The sequence below is a fragment of the Lepidothrix coronata genome, unplaced genomic scaffold (assembly GCF_001604755.1).
Source record: "Lepidothrix coronata isolate B3197 unplaced genomic scaffold, Lepidothrix_coronata-1.0 Scaffold294, whole genome shotgun sequence".
In the NCBI taxonomy this organism is placed as follows: Eukaryota; Metazoa; Chordata; class Aves; order Passeriformes; family Pipridae; genus Lepidothrix; species Lepidothrix coronata.
In genome coordinates, this window is record NW_016690474.1 from 32,695 (window position 1) to 50,799 (window position 18,105).

At 49.5% G+C, this 18,105-nt stretch overlaps 1 protein-coding gene across 1 annotated transcript; it reads left to right on the forward strand.

Moving 5' to 3' along the window:
- The first annotated feature begins 12,233 nt into the window (after positions 1-12,233).
- HOXA13 (homeobox A13) lies at positions 12,234-13,815 on the forward strand. Its single transcript, XM_017837155.1, has 2 exons — positions 12,234-12,906; positions 13,523-13,815. Exons 1-2 carry the CDS (start codon positions 12,234-12,236, stop codon positions 13,765-13,767), a joined length of 918 nt encoding a protein of 305 aa, XP_017692644.1. The 3' UTR covers positions 13,768-13,815.
- The last annotated feature ends 4,290 nt before the right edge of the window (positions 13,816-18,105 follow it).

The window sequence follows — 18,105 nt, forward strand, 5'->3', positions numbered from 1 at the left end:
TTGTTTGACAATAAAAAGGCCCACAAATCCCTCTCTTTTGTACGTGTTCATCCAAATTTGTCTGATTTAAAACCAGGTGCTACCAACAGACCAAATAAAGAGTTCCAGATTTCTCTTGAACATACTTCCATTATTTGTTAGACTATTTTGTTCGTGATGAACCAAACTGACTTTGGGTTCTCACACCACACTGAGACCACAGAGAAAGTCTGCAGATTACTTTTTTTTTTTAAAAGCAACCCGTAGAGCATCCCTGTCCGCAGAAAGGGAACATACACACAAACATATATGTGTATATAAAACTTGTCTAAACTCCTGTATGACACATTATACACACACATATCCCAGGAGAGGCAGAGCAGTGCTTAACAGAGAGGAACATTTCCCTCGTCCTTTGGAGGTACCTGATAGAACTAGAATCCCAGAAACCTTGATTTTTGTTTTTTATTTTTTCGGTTTTGTTTTTTTTTAATAACGTAACAGGAGAGACGAGTTTTTAATATCTGTAGGTAAAGCGTATTTACGCTTCTAAGGATGAGAAGACTGGAAACGTCTCTCTGACCTGCGACTGGGATCATACATTGTTCTAAAGTAAAAATGTCAAAGTAAAGTCGTTTACCACCTGGATGTCCTTGGCTTGGGACGATTAAAGTTTAATCCGAGGTGTGTGTGTAGCTTTGCCGTGTTATTTAAACACATCAAAGGTCATAAAAGGATTCCAATAGCATGACTCGCAGACCAGAAAGCTTCCTCTGTGGAGAAATCCGTATTTTATTCTAGCCAAATCTCTTTAAAGAAAAAAAGAAACAAGAAGGAGGAGAAAAATACCAAACGAGATGGTATGGGGGAAAGGTATTTAATTTCTAAGAGGGTGACAGACCTGAAAAAGACTGGAGGTCGGGCTCTGGGGGATACACCCGGGGAAGGACAGAGCCTTCGATTATCATTAGCTGCGCAGACATCTAGTGGGAAAGCCTCGCCATTGCACCCCGATCCCTCCGCTCCGCAGGAAGGAGCTTACCCCGGCTCCTCGGACACGCCGCTCCCCTGCTCTCCGCTCTTCTTCTCCGGCCGCCGCCGCCGCCGCCCCCGCCGGGCGCCGTGCGGAGCGGGGACGGCGGCGCCCCACGGCGCGGCCCCCGCTCGCCGCCATTGGAGGCTCCCGGTGCCAGTCCGGCCCCCTCCCGGGTTGTGCTGCGCCGGGACTGGCCCCCGGTCGACTTCAACCCCATAGGGGCGACCCCACAACCCACCGTGCTGCTCCGCCCGATGCCTCGCTCCCTTTGGCACAGGCGGTGCTCGAAACCCAAGCAAGGATACCCACCCACTGCAGCCTCCGGGGCTCCGTTTACACTTGCAAATCCCTGATGGTTATCGCCAGCAGGGGACGGGAGCCTGCCCCGGCCCCCGGTGGGGCCACCCGAGCAAGCCGGGACAGGCAGGACACTGCTGTCCGCGACTCCGGCGGGACGGCGGACACCCGAGCTTACCGCAGACCCTTTTTTACTCCCCTCTGGGTCACAGATCTCGGCAGGGATAAGCAGGAAAGACGGGAGGGAGGCTGGGTAAACCACACGTAGAGCTCGGCTCCAGGCTTCCCCAGTGGCATGGCAGAAATTCATGTTTGCATTTACGCCACGGGTTTTAGGGAGAGGACGGAGTATCCGGGGAAGGTGGGAGAGGCAAGGGAGAGGCGTTGACCTTGAGCTTTAAAGCATGTACTGGCACTAGAGCGACCACTCCTTCCGTGACTGGAGGTCCCACGTTTTCCCTGTCTTACAAGTGGCTTCTCCTTGGGCACGACAGGCATTTCCAAGATGCAGCGGGACCTAGTGCCAGAATTGCTCCTATTTTGAGGGAATTTGGGGGAAATGGGTGGATATTTTCTCAACTGGGTGCTCTCCTCCCTTCCCACCTTCCTCCTTTGCCCGAGGAGTTCAGATCACCTCCAGGTTCTTAGTTGGTATCTAATCATGTTGCAACTGAGATGTGGGAAGCCCCATCATCTGCCCAAATGATGAGGATGCTGGGAGATCTCCAACTTGTGAACACTTAAACTACTCTTCTTCCAGCCCACAGGTTTTTCTTTGGGTTTCTTTTTACCAGGTAGGGTTTTCCTTGTCGTTTATTTCCTTCAGTGATTCTACAAAGCCCACATTTCGATTTCCACTCTAGTTATCAAAAATCTCTTCTGATCCTAAAAAGTCACCATCTTCTATAATTTTATTTTCTATTCTTTCCTTTACTCTTCCCCTCCCTTTTCACTCAAGGTGCCAGTCACCTGCCATTCCCAAAGACTTCCCTCCTCGGAAAGCAAAACTGTTCCTTTGGGTACCCAGCAAGGGGAAGAGACAACTTGCAATGAGCACACAAGTTTGAATTATTAGGCTGTAAATTTCGTACCGTGATAAAAGCTTCAGCTGTGTTATTCAATATTAAAGTTTTTGGCAATAGCATCACTTGGATTTTTTACTTCTTTCAACCTCCGCCTCAGACCTACATTCCCCTCTCACAGATTTCTGAGAAAATCTTTCATGTTTTGTTTTAATATCGCTTATATACGTTTCAGGTTTTTTAGATGGTATACAAATAAGAACGGACATATGGCAGGAACATTTGATGTTTGCAAACGGGCAGAAGATACTTGCTAACCGATTTCCGCTGTGGAGTTATATGGGATTCTCATTTTTTATTGGGCAACTTTTATGTCAGCTAGGATATTCTTGCTCACAGTTTTTAAGGTTTCGATCCTGCGGTTATTGTTAAAAAAAGTAGTACAATCCATGACACACACACACACCCAGGCACAAGTACACCTTAATCTTAATTCTCTAACTGGGATAGTTGTATACATAATTTCATCTTCCTAGCTAACGTGGACTTTTTTTTTCCTTTTGCCGTGGTCTTGCCATCTACCAAAGATGAGACCTTGAATGAAAACTAATTATGAAATTACGATTACTTGATTAGCTAGGCACTGTCCAAACTTCCTAGGAACCTCAGCATAAACTTCCGACCTCTCTTTTAGTGACTCCCAGAGTAGGCACAGACCCGGAACCCTCCTGCCTCCAGAATCCCTCTAAAATTAATATGTCAGACAAGCTCCCTCTCCTTTATTTGTCGAATATTTACATCACCCGATGTGGGGATGACGTGCCTATTCTTGCCTTCATCACCTCACAGTGAAATTATTCCTTGCGGTAAAACTTTCTGACGGATTTGGGAGAGGGAGCATAGCGTTCCCCCAGCAGCAGGTGGGCTCCTGGGCCGGGGCCGTGGGGCATGCCCTCGCTCCTCCGGTCCGTACACCAATGGTCTGATCCGCTTAACCTGTCCAGCTTCTCATGTCTTCACGCACAGACAGGAGATCAGGATCCGCGTCCACACGGCGTATTGGACTTCTCTAGGCAGAGCCCCTAGACTGACAATTTGTTTACCTGACAACAGCGAGAAAAAGCGTTTGGCGGATACAGATACTTCTGTGAGCAAGGGCACACCAGCTTTTATGTTTCCTTTGCAACACAACCTACGACATGTAGCTTTATGTTACATTCAGCTGTTTTGGGTTCCCCTTCTACTTTTTCTTTTTTTCAGGGGGGCAGTGTGGCAGCAGGCCGGACCGGGAGATGACAGAGTATTTGACATGGTCCCCCCCACTCGGCAAGAGAAATTTCAAAGAAATATGGTCTTGTGAAAGTGGATGACAATTGGTAATTACTGGCAGGCAGCGAGTATCTTCCCCACAACGGGAAGGAAGCGACTCCAAGCGAGGATATTTGCTCGCTGGCACCAAGGCAGCTACATCGGCAGGAAAATGGCCTCGGGTTGCGTGCGAGGGGATGAGGGAATTTCTTCCTTTAGGTATCTGTGCTAGAAGACCAGGGGGCATGCTTGCCTAGAGACTAACCTTCATTGTTCAGTCGCTCATTATTTTGCATGTCAGAGGGGTTGCTATGAAACCACTCCCTTTTCTCTGTGCCATTATTGGACTAAATATACTTTGGCTCCCGGGACTTTGCGAATTGTCTTTGGAGCGTGGGAACCTTGGCGTGTGCCCTCAGCTCTGCTTCAACCCCTTGGCACCAGCCTGGCTCCTTCTCCCTGGGTATCTCTCCGAAGGCTCCCAGGACTGCAACAGGATTGCTTTTGCTGGGCTGAAGCTATCCATACTCTTCCCCCGTTCCCCTGTCCCTGGAGAGGATGGAAGAATCTGTGTCCCCATGTCACTCCCGCACGTGGATGTGAGGGGCACAGGGTGGCAATGCCAGACGGTGCCGGTGGTCTGGCTGACGGCCATCCTCAAAGACTCCCATCCGGTGTGCTCAGGCAGACAAAATCCGAACCCCAGATGAGAAGATCTAAGTCCAGGCGTGGACAGATGCTAACCGCTGGAGTCTGCTGTATGCGGACAGTCCACATTAGGGACTGACTCCGCTCCCGTCTTTCCCGGCGAGCCACGAGTCTCAGCTTTTAGCTGATTCCAGAGTAAAGAACCTCATGGAAGTATAGTCAGCTGTCGTGTATGTAAGAATGGGATTTAACCTTCAACAGAGCCACATATGTAACTGCTTATCTAAAGAAGACATAAAATGCAATAAGCTTTGGAAAAATTCATGATTCAGCAAAATGGGAGTAATATGCTTACCCATAGATGCAAGTTATCGACTAGCCTGCATTTGGCTGGTGTTATGTTTAAAGGAAAACACTGTATAATTCGTATGTAGAAAATATGTTCACGGTATGGATAGAAAGACATTAGTTCCATCTAACATGAAGAGTAGCAAATGTCTCTTGTCATTAAAGACAGCACGTATTATATATACCTGAGAAATGTATTCTAGGCGCTAGAAAGCATTTTCTAGACCCTGGGTTTACTGAGTTTTTACCAAATAAACTTTTAACAGAAATGCATGTGCTTGATGAAATGTAAAGCTAATTGAAGAACAAGGGATCATGTCACGGTATCGAGTAGCTTTCTGCTGGGAGGTGGTTGGTTGGTACTGGGAGCACCCACGACATGGACGAAGGTCATTTAAGCAGTGTTGAGGACTCAGCAGAATCCATCTGCTTCTTTCTGCTCCGAACTGACCACAGACCGGCGCAAATGGTGCGTTGCTCTTTGTAAAATGTGCCTCCAGGGCTGTCCCTGCGGGGTCCCACCCAAACAAGAAGAGGGCTTTCGCCAGACCAGAGGTGGGATGCGCCTACGGGTGGGAGAGGATGCCCCGCTCTGCTCCTTCCTCCAGCAGGACTCTGAGCGGAGAGATGAGCATAGCGTGTGGCAAGGCGAGAGGCACTCGTGCGGTCACACACACACACCAGCCAGGGCGAGGGAACACAGTAGCTTTTTAAGGTGTGCAAGCCTGATGCCTGTGTGGGTGCGCGCTTCCCCACGGCACCGGTGGCCACGTACCTCCCTTCTCGCCCGCTGCCGGCAGAAGCACCTCTATGCGCCTGCAGAGCAGAAAATACAAACAGCCAAAAATCAGCCCCGTCTGCGCCCGGGGCATGAAAGGAGTCGTGGGAAGGTCCCGAGGCGCTACCTTAGGGCCTCCCGTGGGCAGGAGCTGGCAGCCTGACCGGGTGGCCCGGCACAGGTGTGTCTCTGGGCGACTGCCGAGCTGCGGCCCGGCGCCGGGCGGGTGTGGAAGAGCCGGCCCGGGCCTTCCATGCGGGGCGGCGGCGGGAGGGCAGGGCGAGCCCCGAGGCGGCCCTGCAACCACCCGGCCTGCTGGAGGAGCCAGAGGGGCATGGGACTGCAGCCACGAGACTTCTCCCGCACCCGTTCTCGCCCCTCTCCACCACATTTGACAGAGTTGCAGGGGTTTGCCAGACCCAATGTGGTTTGGTGGGATTTCTTTGTCTGTTTGTTTGTTTGTTTTTCCCCTCTCCCCGGGCAAGATTTCCACTCGTGGCTCAGGTACCTTCCAGCTAGGGTCGTCCGCTTCTCCCGTCAGTGTGGTGAGTGCCCACACCTCTCAAAATATTTCTTAAAACAGCCGTGATTACAGCCCCGGATATGTACAGTCTCAACTGAGCAAAGGGTTGGAAAAGTGAGGAAAAAGAGCTGTTAGACAGATCCAGACATTAGAGATAAACTGCCTCCATCGAGTCAATGTTTTAATCACTAAAACCACTTCTGAAAAGGGAACCAAAAAACCCTCTTGGAGAATGTACTCAAACAGCTGTCTTCCAGTAAAGGCAAACATGTCCAATGTTTCCTGTATGATTTTTTTTCCCCTCTCTCTCTCCTTTCTTTCTCTAGATATCGCGCACAGGCGTCTTTAGCATTGAGATTCTCATTGTTTCCCTCCCTAGGTGAAGATACGCCTTTGGACTCAGCGTGAAAAAAAAAATAAAATAAAGACCCTGCAACTTCTTGCAGAGAGCAGCAGCTTCCCCTCTTGCCCCTGAGCCCCCCTGGTCGGACGCTATGTGTAAATGTCACGCTATTACAAGAAAGTTATGGTGAGAAGGGCTTTTTGGAAACGCTTTCTCTCGCACTGTAAAGGAAAGAGCGACTTCGGCTTCTCTCCGACAGCTTTTCAAAGGGAAATAAGCAGCACAAAGTGGGCCTGGAGCTCAGGAAGAACTTTTTTTTTTCTTCCCCTAATGAAAAAGGTGGAGGGATAAGTTTAATTGTAATCAGGCTGCAACAATACACCATGTGATCATGTGGTAGCAATTATGACAAGCTCCCAGCAGAAATAGAGAGGATATGTTATTGCAGCTTACTGTACCCTGCCTTTCTTTTCTTTTTTTTTTTTTTTCCAAAAAAAATATGACCTCCTGGTAGGTTAGGTGAGAAATTAATTTACCCTCAAAATGCTAAATCTTGAAAATCGGAGGATAAGCCCAACAAAATTAAAGAAGAGTAACTTCAGTATCATTTTGTTGTCTGTTGCTACTACACGTTCATACTAGAACATTTTCAACTAGATGGAATCGACCTGATAAACTCCTGCACCGCCAGCCAGGCCTCCTGGCTTATCAGAATTTACTAAGGAAAAATAAAAACTTTTTCGTCACCCTTTGCGCGACAGAGCAGAGCTGATGGCGAATAAATCCGTCTTAGTTTGCATGGCAAAATTAATTGAAATCGATGGGGGGGGGTGCTTTATTACGGCGTTCAAGCAGCCTGCGGTTGACAGAGAGCCTGCAGTGGATTCTCTTTATCGCTGCATTTACACGGCAGTTTAAGTAAAATATTTTCTGTGGACTACCAACACATAACGCCAGGCTTCTGCTGTGTTCACCCGCCAAATATAAACAGAAAGCTAGCTCACCGCCCCACCATCCCGCCGAAAATACGCTTGTGAATATATTACAAATAAAAATGTAAAGCAAAGCAAAACGAATCAGAAAAGAGACCTTGTCCGCGAGACAGATTTCAGGATCCTTCCCATTTTCATTTCTAAACACATGAAATATCTCCACCGCGTTTTCTGGAGCTAAAACTGGGGGAGGAAATATTTAAAAAAAAACCAACAAAAACAACAACAAACCCCCTCAAACAAACAAGAAAACCCCCAAACCCACAGAGTGAAGCGGTCTTCTGAGACCTGGCTCCATTAAGATTAGTCCATGTTCCACACTTCGGGTGAAAGCAGTGACATTGTTTTCGAACGCACCTTTTTTATAGGAGGTGATTTTTGAATGTTTGGATCGACTGAAATAGGTAGGTCCATATGTAGTGTGCGCCTGAGAATTTTTAGGACGCCTTCGCAAATTTTCTCGGACTCTTCCCCTTCAGCATTAGCTGTTACAAATTTTTCTTATTTTGTAATTATCTGAGCACACCCCCCCTTAGCACGCAGTGGGAGGGAGAGAGTTAAGATGTCCTGCGAAACCCGCTCGTAAAGCTGTTTACTTCCATTAGAAACACATGAATATCCTGAAATACAAAGTGTCTTTAAAACGGACTAAGGAATGTTTATCTCAATTAGAAATTGTGGAAGAAAACAGCGGTGACAGGACTGCTCCAAATTACACTTTTGGCAGGTAAATTTCATTTGCTCATGAAAATCAAATTCGATTAAGGCTCTTGCTCCTGCTATCACTTTACTCCCCCGTCTTCCAAGACTCCTGAGCTCTGCAGAATGGAGAGTATTATTAGTAACTAAGATCACCCTCTAGCTCCTCCATTATCAGCTAAGATCTTTTAGCGGGTTTAGAGGGATTTAACTCCGTGACAAACGTATATTTTCAGCAATCAGACACGATTTTTTTTCTTCATGCTCATTAATTAGCTCTAAGCAGTGGATGAAAAACTAGGCTGGATTTCTTTGGGCAACAGTTTGGGATTTTTTTTTCTGCATTCGTACGATTGTGATTCTCCTACAAGAAATCAGCCTTTCCCTCAGTCGGGCATTCCCGCGGCAGGGCTGTGGAGGGTGCATGTGTGTGTTATCACTCCAAGACTGGTTTGGGGAAAAAAAAGCCTTTTAGATACTCAGCCGACAACTCCGTATTTGCAAAACCTGACATTCAACTGCAAGACCTTTTGGGTTCTCTAAGAAAAGCGAAATTTTAGGGCCTCTTTAGAAAAAAGAGAGTGGACATATTCCTATCACGTAGAGAGTTTTAAAAATAATTTATATTTTCACCTTTAAGTCCAATTTGCTTCAGTCCTCATTGCGGCAAGATCATCCTTGGTTTCATAGCGTCAGGAACACACATTGACATGGTTTAAAGCACTTGTAAGGGCCAAATTTTGCTCTTTCTTACACCAGTGAAGTGGGTGAAATGTGTCTGACCACTCTCAGTGCAGTCAAGGGAAGAAAGTGCCACTTAATCTTTTTGTAATAGCTGAGATGGGCATGTCCGTGTACCGGGTGACCACTGCCGGATAGGAGCCCCAGTTAGAAACTGCCTGGCTATGAAAAGACTCAGGACCTTTTAAAATCCTCCTACCGATCATGGTTGTTCATCGTCTTGCTCCCCAAGGAATTAATACTCGTTTTAGAGGAAACGATTCAACAGATGCATTTCTCTCCAAGTTGTTTTACACTCTATATAAATGCAAAGCAGTTCGCAGGTCTGCATCAGCTCTTCTGGAAATTGCTATGGTTCTACCATACGCTCGTATGTGCTGTATTCTAACTTTATTTTGCGTGAAAAATACAAAAAAAATTTGGAAGAAGCTTTGATTGGTCTGTCGGTTGCATGTATGGAAGCATTCAATTATCAAGTAAATTTTTCAAAGACGATCAAATCAAACAGTGGCTTCAGGTAAACTCCTCCTTAGTTTTGGTTGATTTATGCAACACATTTCAAGACTTACGTTGCAAAAAGTAAAAGCTCTTCCACAACTGGTAGGGAATGGTATATGTTCAAGGCAGGGGAGTAAGCTCGGGCATATTTTTATCCCGGGTGTTCATTACAGGGTCCATGAGTTTCGAAGAACATCTGTTCTGCTCCATGCCTTCAGCCCTCACGGTTCCTTTCTAATATTCAATGGTAGATCCCCACTAAGGCAGGAAGAAATTATAGCTGAGGAATGAAAATTGGGTATCGCGGGCATCAAAAATAGTTGGCAAGGCTTTTCTTCTCTCTCGGTGTCAACAATTTATTAAAAGTGATTCAAATTAGGAAACCAAAGCAAAGGCGTGAAATCCTATGTCCGACAATAACTTTTTTTCCAGTGGTACATACACACCCTGCAGATGTCATTTTGCCTGTTTTGAGGAAACAATCTCATTCCCGAAATCACCCCTACATCATGGCAAACAGGGTTGTATTACTGCTCTTATCAGCAGTGAAAAGCACGGCCTTCGTCCCTAACTATTAAATAGAGCTGTAGAGCGAGGGAGAGATGCAGAGAAGGGAGAAGAGAAAGCTCTCTAATCTAATCTCCCTTCTCCCTGTAACACATAAGGCAGGAACAGCCTCAAGTGGGTAAACAAAACAAAAAAACAACCACTAAAACTGAGCAGACCGGATGCTCCCGCTTTCCCGTCGCCTTGATCCCCCCACACCCCTCCAATATTTGTACAGTTTGCACCGGGGCTGAAAGCTACGGTTTCACATGGCTTCACTCTCCTTATGGAAAGTAGCTTGAAAAGTAGAGCCAGATAAGCGAGAAAACCTCTGAGGCTGAGGGTGAAGGGAGTTTGGAGAGGGGAGGCGGGCTGGGTAGGGGGGGAGAGGGGAGCTGGAGAGATTAGTGTTCTCATGGCTACCCGCTTTTTAACAAATCAGACAGATCTTCGGGCTGTGAATGACAGTCCTCACATTGGCTAGACTGCAACTTTCAACTTGACCTTGGCCTCTAGCCGTGCCTAACCCGTATGTAAAACAGCGCTGCCCCATAGAGCTGTCTTCCCTTCCCACTTCTCCCCCCTCGTCCTGCAACGCGATTTTCAGAAGCACCCTCGAGAAACCAGAGGGAAACATCAATTCATGCCAGTCAAGCAATGTTTGGCCGGGGGAATCCACAGGTTTCAAAACTGGAGCCTGAAAGAAAAGGAAAAATATGCGGGGAATAAATATTTGCTTTTGGCCATGAGGAAGAATGCGGAAAAGAGTATGCGAAGTGAAAATGGGAACTATTTATTGGCTACAATGAAGGAAAAAAGCGGCTAAATGCTGCCAAATTAGCAGGGGATGACAGGACTTCAGGTATCCTAACTCATGGCACGGAAAAAGTACCTTGAAAAAAAATCCTTGGGCGCCAAAGAACTATTTCTCATGGCTGGCAACTCTGCGCTAGGCAAGGAAAAGCCTGCTCGGTAACGATGTGCGTCCCGGGATTGCTCTGCGCTTGTAGCCATGCGGGCAAAACAATGCTACAACGTCAATGGGAAGCACAATAGGATAATAAATACGCCGAGCTGTCAGGCTCAAAACAAAGCAACATGCAACTGGGAAAAAAAATTAGTTTTCAGGATGGGAGTATTTGTGGCTGTTTTGTGCACACGCGTGAGAGCTGAGAGCTGTTAACGATGAGATGAACGCTGGTTTAGGTCAAGTTTATTGATAGCTCAGTGATGGAGTGTTTTGAGTTCAAGGTTGTGCGCGAAAAGCTTGTGGGGAAAAGCATCCGCCGAGGTGGTGGAATGATTAAAAATCGAAATTATTTCGTCCTATGAAAAATCTATCACGAAAAGAGAACGCACTTGGTTTGTTTTTCCCTAGCATTCGCTTGCAAAGTGGTACAACCTTCACAAAAAAAAATATTTTTCAACTGATGATCCCTTTTGTTTTTCCAGCGCACACACACACACAAAGAGCTATGTGTCCGTGCACACACTATATAAGCCGATGTGATATTTTACAGCCGTAAAAGATTCAAGTCGAATTGTAGGCCCGGATTTTATTATTACGGCAACAAATAATACAGCGGAATCGCGATGAACATCCAGTTAACCCTCCCGCTCCCCAAGCCCTTTCTAAAAGATAGTAGTAAATAAAATGGGGGGTTCCCGGTCTGTTCCTCTTATCTGACTTCTGAGGCTTCGTGGCGAGAAGAGCGAGATGGGTCTTGGGCTTGCGACGGGCGGGAAGGAAGGAAAAAACCACCCAGAAAGGAGCCCCGGGAGGCTCTGTTCCGAGAGCCTTATGCGTCCCGGCCTTGCGCCCGGAGAACGCTTCTCCGCCCGCAGCTTGCGGTGGGCTCCCCGCGTCACCCGGCCGAGGCCCCGCCAGCGGCGGCTCAGACCAGTGGAGGAAGGGGGTCGAAGGGGTGCGGCTCATCTTCCCCCGGAGACGAGGGGAGGCCTTCGGGGTTTCCGCGGCGCTCGGGACAGGGAGGGCCCACGGAAAGCAGCCCAGGGGAGATTCAGGCGGGGTGCCGGGGGGAGCCCTGTACCTCGGGGGGCGCGCCGCGACAACAACGGGGCCAAAAAGCTCACGCCTCGATGGCGAGGGAGGGCCGGAGGGAGGAAGGAGGGAGGGAGGGAGGGAGGAGGGACGGGCGGGTTCCCCCCCCCGCGTCGCCCGCGTCCCGCGCGGCGGCGGTGGGACCGCGCCGTGCCCGCGCCCATGCCCGTGCCCGCGCCCCGGGCCGGGACCCGGCCCCGCGCGCTGATTGCGTTATTTAATTATCTCCACTTTATTCCCTCAGATGTTTATCAGCTGCTTTGCATATCACGTGGGGGCGGGCGGGCCAATGAGGGCCGGACTGGCGCGACGCTGGCGCGTCAGCCCTGGTCAAGTCCCGGAGATTGAGTATCTCTTTTTTCAGTCTTTGGGGCTTTTAAAAAAGAGCCACTAGTCTCAATGCGGAGCGGGCTATGACAGCCTCCGTGCTCCTCCACCCCCGCTGGATCGAGCCCGTCATGTTCCTCTACGACAACAGCCTGGATGAGATCAATAAGAACATGGACGGATTTCACGCCGGCAGCAACTTCGCGGCGGCGGCGGCGGCCAACCCCTGCCGCAACCTGATGGCTCACCCCGCGCCCCTGGCTGCCCCCAGCGCCGCCGCCTACACCTCCAGCGAGGCCCCCGCAGCCGGCATGGCCGAGCCCGCTGTCAAGCAGTGCAGCCCCTGCTCGGCCGCCGTGCAGAGCTCCTCCGGGGCCGCGCTGCCCTACGGCTACTTCGGCAGCGGCTACTACCCCTGTCGCATGACCCATCACAACGCCATCAAGTCCTGCGCCCAGCCCGCCTCCACCTTCGCCGACAAGTACATGGACACCTCGGTCTCCGGCGAGGAGTTCACGTCGCGGGCCAAGGAGTTCGCCTTCTACCAGGGTTACGCCGCCGGGCCCTATCAGCCGGTGCCCGGTTATCTGGATATGCCCGTGGTGCCGGCCATCGGCGGCCCCGGGGAGCCGCGCCACGACCCCCTGCTCCCCATGGACAGCTACCAGCCTTGGGCCATCACCAACGGGTGGAACGGCCAAGTGTACTGTCCCAAGGAACAGAGCCAGCCGCCTCACCTCTGGAAATCCACCCTCCCGGGTAATACACCTGCATGGCTCCCCCTGTCCCTTCTTTCCTTCTTCCCCCGCTCGTTCCTCCCGGGTATCCCGCCTGCAGGGCTCCGGGATCACCCTCCAGACTGACCCTTCCCCGCTCCTCCCGCGGTCCCCTGTCCCACCCTGCCCCGGTCCGCACATGCCCCGGCGCCGCTGAAACGGCACCGGTGCCGCCCCCTGCCCCCCGCCGGCGCACGGCACATCCCGCCTCGCCTGGCCGGCCCCGACGCCGGCCCCGGGAGAGGAAACAGCTGAAAAGGGCCGCGGGAAGGTCTGTGGTATTATTTTCCATAGACCACGGAGCACGCAGGCTGGGTAAATCGCTGCAGCCCCTCTTGATCCTTCCCAGAGTCCCTGTCCGGGCTACGTGGGTTTGTTATTATTTGTCTGTCTGACAGAAGCGAGCCTTTCCCTGCCTAGAAGCTGTCTGCGGCGGCCAGGAAAGAGGAATCCCCAATGCTGAGCCGGGCATTAGTAGCTAAACCGGAGCGGGGCAGGCAGAGGAGTGCGCTGTAACTCTAACCCTTATATCAATTGAAGATGTCCTAAGCGGTTCGAGCGATTTTCTAACGCTTGCCCGCATGGTTTTTCTGTTCCAGACGTCGTTTCTCATCCCTCGGATGCGAACTCGTACAGACGTGGAAGAAAGAAACGAGTGCCTTACACAAAGGTCCAGTTAAAAGAACTCGAAAGGGAATATGCTACAAATAAATTCATTACCAAAGACAAACGGAGGAGGATTTCGGCGACTACAAATCTATCAGAGAGACAGGTCACAATCTGGTTCCAAAACAGAAGAGTCAAAGAGAAAAAAGTGATCAACAAATTGAAGACTACCAGTTAACGGATTAAAAATGGAGAAGCAGTAATTCAAGAGTTTCAGAACTTTTTTTCGTGTTCAGATTAAAATAATTATTAATAATAATTAAAAAGAAAAAAAGACAATGAACCTCTTCTTTCAGAACAAGAGATCTGTATCTTTGGATTATAGCTTTTCTTTCTTTCTTTTTTTTTTTTTTTTTAATAATGCTGTAGCAAATGGTTAAAATTGACAGCTCTCCTGAAATCCCAAACAGCCAGCCAGTATCACTGACAGACTGTAAAGTCCACATGCCCAGCCCCAAGAGATACACTTTCAATTAAGACACGATTTTCTGAGAAACTTGTAAATACTTCTACGACCTTACTATTTGAGAGAAGACTCTTTGTGGCCACGATGCGAGAGCTGATTAACGTGAGGAGGTCGATGGGGACACATGATCTGGTTTTCTTCCATTGCAATCCAAACTGTATCTTGAATGACTGCTCAGGTAAACCATAGTGAAAAAAATTACAATTACTGTATGTTTTTAAGCAATGCATTTAATGTCAAAAAGTAATAATAAACCTCGAAGGTACTGAATAAGGATTTCAGAGACATCAGTAATGAAGGAAGTTCTGTGGAGGATCTATCTTGATAGTAAATTTAAAACATCGCAAATTAGTGGGTATAGAAAGGAAAATATTTTCTTGGAGATGTCTTTCATTTTTTTATTATTATTATTATTTTTATTTTCCATTGATGATTTCTTGTCATCTGAATTGGTGGGGTTTTTTGTTGTTTTGGTTTTTTTTGTTTTAATTTTATTTTCTCCTGCAGACCATACAATAGATACATTTTAAAGGACTCTGCCTGTTTTAAATCTCAAATAATCTTCAAGAATTTATATTCTAGGTCCCCAGAAATTTTAGTATTTGAACATTGGCATTTCTTTACAGTAGGAAAAGAAATTCCTGGGAAAAAAATACCCAAGAACTTCGAACTGAAATACATTTTTCCCAGAAGTATTTTGATTTATATAATCTATATTTGATTTATAAGTAATTAGTCGTTTCTCCTTGTTTATTGTCTGTTATGAGGCCGCAGTAGAACGTTTAGGGATTCTTTTTACAGCACCTTTTAATCAAATCAGTTATTTCAACCAGCACATTATTTTGTTTTTATTCACTATAAGAAGCTATTTTGTAAATAAAAAAAAATTCAGCGCACTGTGAAAATGTACTTATGCACCCTTTTTTTATATATATTTCTACTGAAAAATGAAAACCCAAGACGTGTAGAGGTATAGTAGTATTAATACTGTTAATAAAATAGTCACTGTAATAAAATCCGAAAGAAATACTCTTTATTTTTCCATTCCTACGCGAATTTAATAAGAAAATATAATGTATCTGTCTTATAATTGTAATAGTGTTGTCTTCCATTATGTCGCTTATGCATATATGGTGTATTTTTGGTTTATTTTTCTTGGCAGTGTGTGTCTGGGGGCAAGCATGCCTGATAACCAGCGTTTCTAAACTATAAATGTTTCCGTAATGTTAAACAGTGGTTTTGCAGTGAGGCTAGGGGCCAGGGGGAGGAAGAGCAGGGTGATACAAGCACAGCGCTGCAGCCCTCGCCGGGAAATGGAGGCCGGCGTCCGGCCCCCGGGACGGAGGCACGCTGCCCAGCCTGCCGATGCCTCTACGGGGAGGTGGCGGGGGGGCTGCGTGGCGATGACAGCACGGGGAAGGCCCGAAACCTTGACCTTGAGGGGAAAAAAGCCGATTTGTGACCTTGACTTTTGACAGCTCCCGGCGCCGGCGGCATCCGCGGGCCGACAGCGCCACCTCGTGGGCGGCGCCGCGCCTGCACCCGGCCGCGCCCGCGCAGCATTGTCGCCGCGGGCGGGTGGGCGAGCGAGCGAGCGCTCCGCCGGGCACCGCCGTGTGTGTGCCGGGCGTGCAGAGAGGGGCGAACGGCGCCGGAACCTGCGAGGCGGAGCGCGGAGCAGGTTATGCTTCCCGCGCTCCCCTCTCTCTCTCTCTGGCAGTGGCGAGTCTGAACTGCGAGTGAAACTCAGTGCTAAGCCGGTGCCCGGCCGGGGGGTGCCGGTGCGGTGCAAGGAGCCGCAGGCCGGCCCGTGGCGGGTGATTTTGGTCGCGCACAAAGAGAAGTTTGCTTTCGCCGCCTATCTCCTGTGGTGGTCTGTAGCTCTAATTAGAGCTATTGGGGAACCTTTACGGTACATTTAGAGGGTATCATATACCGCGCTAGCTGTGTGCTTCTAGCCTTACATTTCTGAAATTCAAAAGGACCCACCTCTGCAGGGATCAGCGCAAAGCGATTTCCGACCCTCAGATCTGACTGTAACGCATTCGTGCAATAACTCTCATGAAAACTACCTGCAGGAGCAGGATTTGTTTTCCAGGAGGCTTTCGTGTCGGGGCCTTTACCCTCCGTTCGGGATTTTAGCCTTTCCCCTGTGTGCAGCCGCACAGGGCTGCGAACTGCTGTGTTTCCTCGGGCCGCGAAGCGCTGTGGTTTCTCAGGCCGCGGGAAATCCGCAGCCGCGGACCGTGGGAATTTCGGCTGCATCCCTTCAGAGGTCGGTCAGGGACTTTCGGAGCGAGATCTCTTCCATCCCGCTGCGAAAATAGCCGAGGTGTGTTACATTAGTGGCAGGCGGTTTTCAGGCCATGCAGTTTGATTGTTCTTTGGGGTGACAAGGTGTCAGCCCTCTGTGACAAGCACCGGCCTTTCAGCGGCCCGCGACGCCGTGGGAGGGACCGCGGGTAAAGATCCGTGGGCGCAACACCAGCCGAAGGAGCAATAGCTAACTCGTCCCTGGCGGCCGGGCCTTGGGCTGCCCACGGGCGAAGGGAGCTGGGTGAGACCCCTGTCGCCACTGATGAGCCAGTAGTCTCCGCGACCTCCGCAGTAGCTCTGTGGCCTAGGATTTTCAGCAGACCTGGAGCAGGCAGAAAACTCCCGCACTGGAGTTACTGGGGCCGCGAGCAGCCGCTTCTCCCAGTTGTACCCTGCCCGGAGGTCTGGGGCTGTGGGACCTGTCTCCCACTGGCCATACCTGATGCCCGCGGGCAGTCTGCTTCGGCTGCTGGCGCGGGACAGCTGCCTGTCCGCCGCCTCATTGCGATGCTTTCTCCTGAAGGAGCGAAATTGCCTGATGAAAGCCTCTAGTGAATTACACTTGTTCTTGCTCCGAGTGAATAATTTTGTTTATTCCGTTGTATTTAGCAACCTGTATAGTTGTTGCATGAGACCCTGCAAATTACATGTACTGCAGGTCGGAGTTAGGGGTGATACGTAGGATTCAGTCCTCCGTATCTTAGGCTCGATCTTCTATTCTTAGCCTCGATCTTCTATTTTCATAGTAGAAGAGCCTCAGAGCGATATAATTCAGGGACGCCTTGAAAGAAACCCATAGTGAGAATATGGTTGACATTAGTATAATTGCAGCTGTTTGTGTTTTTTTTTGGGGGGGGTTGGTTGATTTTTTCTTTTTTTCTTTTTTTTCTTTTTTTTTATTGTGTGTAAGGTAATTTTTAATCGGAGCTAGCATCTGAAGATTATGTTTTCAAACCGAATTACCTACCGTTCAAATCTGCTAAGCATTTCAAGACGGACCGTGGATTAGCGAAAATAAATTCCCACTACTGTTCAAATAGCTCAGCAGCATATATATTTCACAGGGTAAAAAGGGGAGCGTTTGACTCGCGATCGCTGGCAGGAGTAAGGTAACATTTTGGATCTGACCCCTGCTACCATATAAGTCAGCGTCGAGGCTCCGAGGCTCTCGCAGGAGGAGCAGGTCGTGTTTCCCGTCCCTGCAGCGGAGAGACACGGTCGGGGGAGCAGGATCAGGCCCACGGCGAACCGGCGGGGAAGCCCCCTCTCCCTCCGGTGTGTCCCCCCAGATGCCCGGGCGTGCGGTGGCCGTGGCGGCGGCTTCGCGCCCAGTCCCGCGAGGACGGCCTCTCCTCTCGGAACGGCTGTCTCCTCGGGCCTGTCTTCAGGCGCGTATCGGGAAACATCCCACGGTGCGAGTGGCTTGATCAGGTGAGTTAAGGCCGGTAACTCCATGCCTTGCTCTCTGGGGCACCGTGAAGAGGGGACTGAGGGAAGCGATGGTACCCGGCGGAACCCCCGCGGCCGTGGGGCGATTCAGGGCACCGAGACGGGCGTGTCTGCGGTTTTCCGAGTGGTGAAAGATTCCCTATCTGCTGGTCTTGCGTGGACTCCCACCCTCCCTTCGGTCGTCCCGCGTGTCTGCCTATCCACAGCTGCATCCACGCAGTCCTCCACCCCTCCATCCCTTCGCCGGGTAGATGTGGCCTCGGAGCGTGGGGGAGAGCGGGTATG

What these genes read in the sequence shown, in the direction of transcription:
- HOXA13 (XM_017837155.1), top strand. Translation starts at nt 12,234, where the DNA reads ATGACAGCCTCCGTGCTCCTCCACCCCCGCTGGATCGAGCCCGTCATG. An exon ending in CTGGAAATCCACCCTCCCGG is followed by an intron (nt 12,907 to 13,522) that starts GTAATACACCTG and finishes TTTCTGTTCCAG; the next exon opens with ACGTCGTTTCTCATCCCTCG.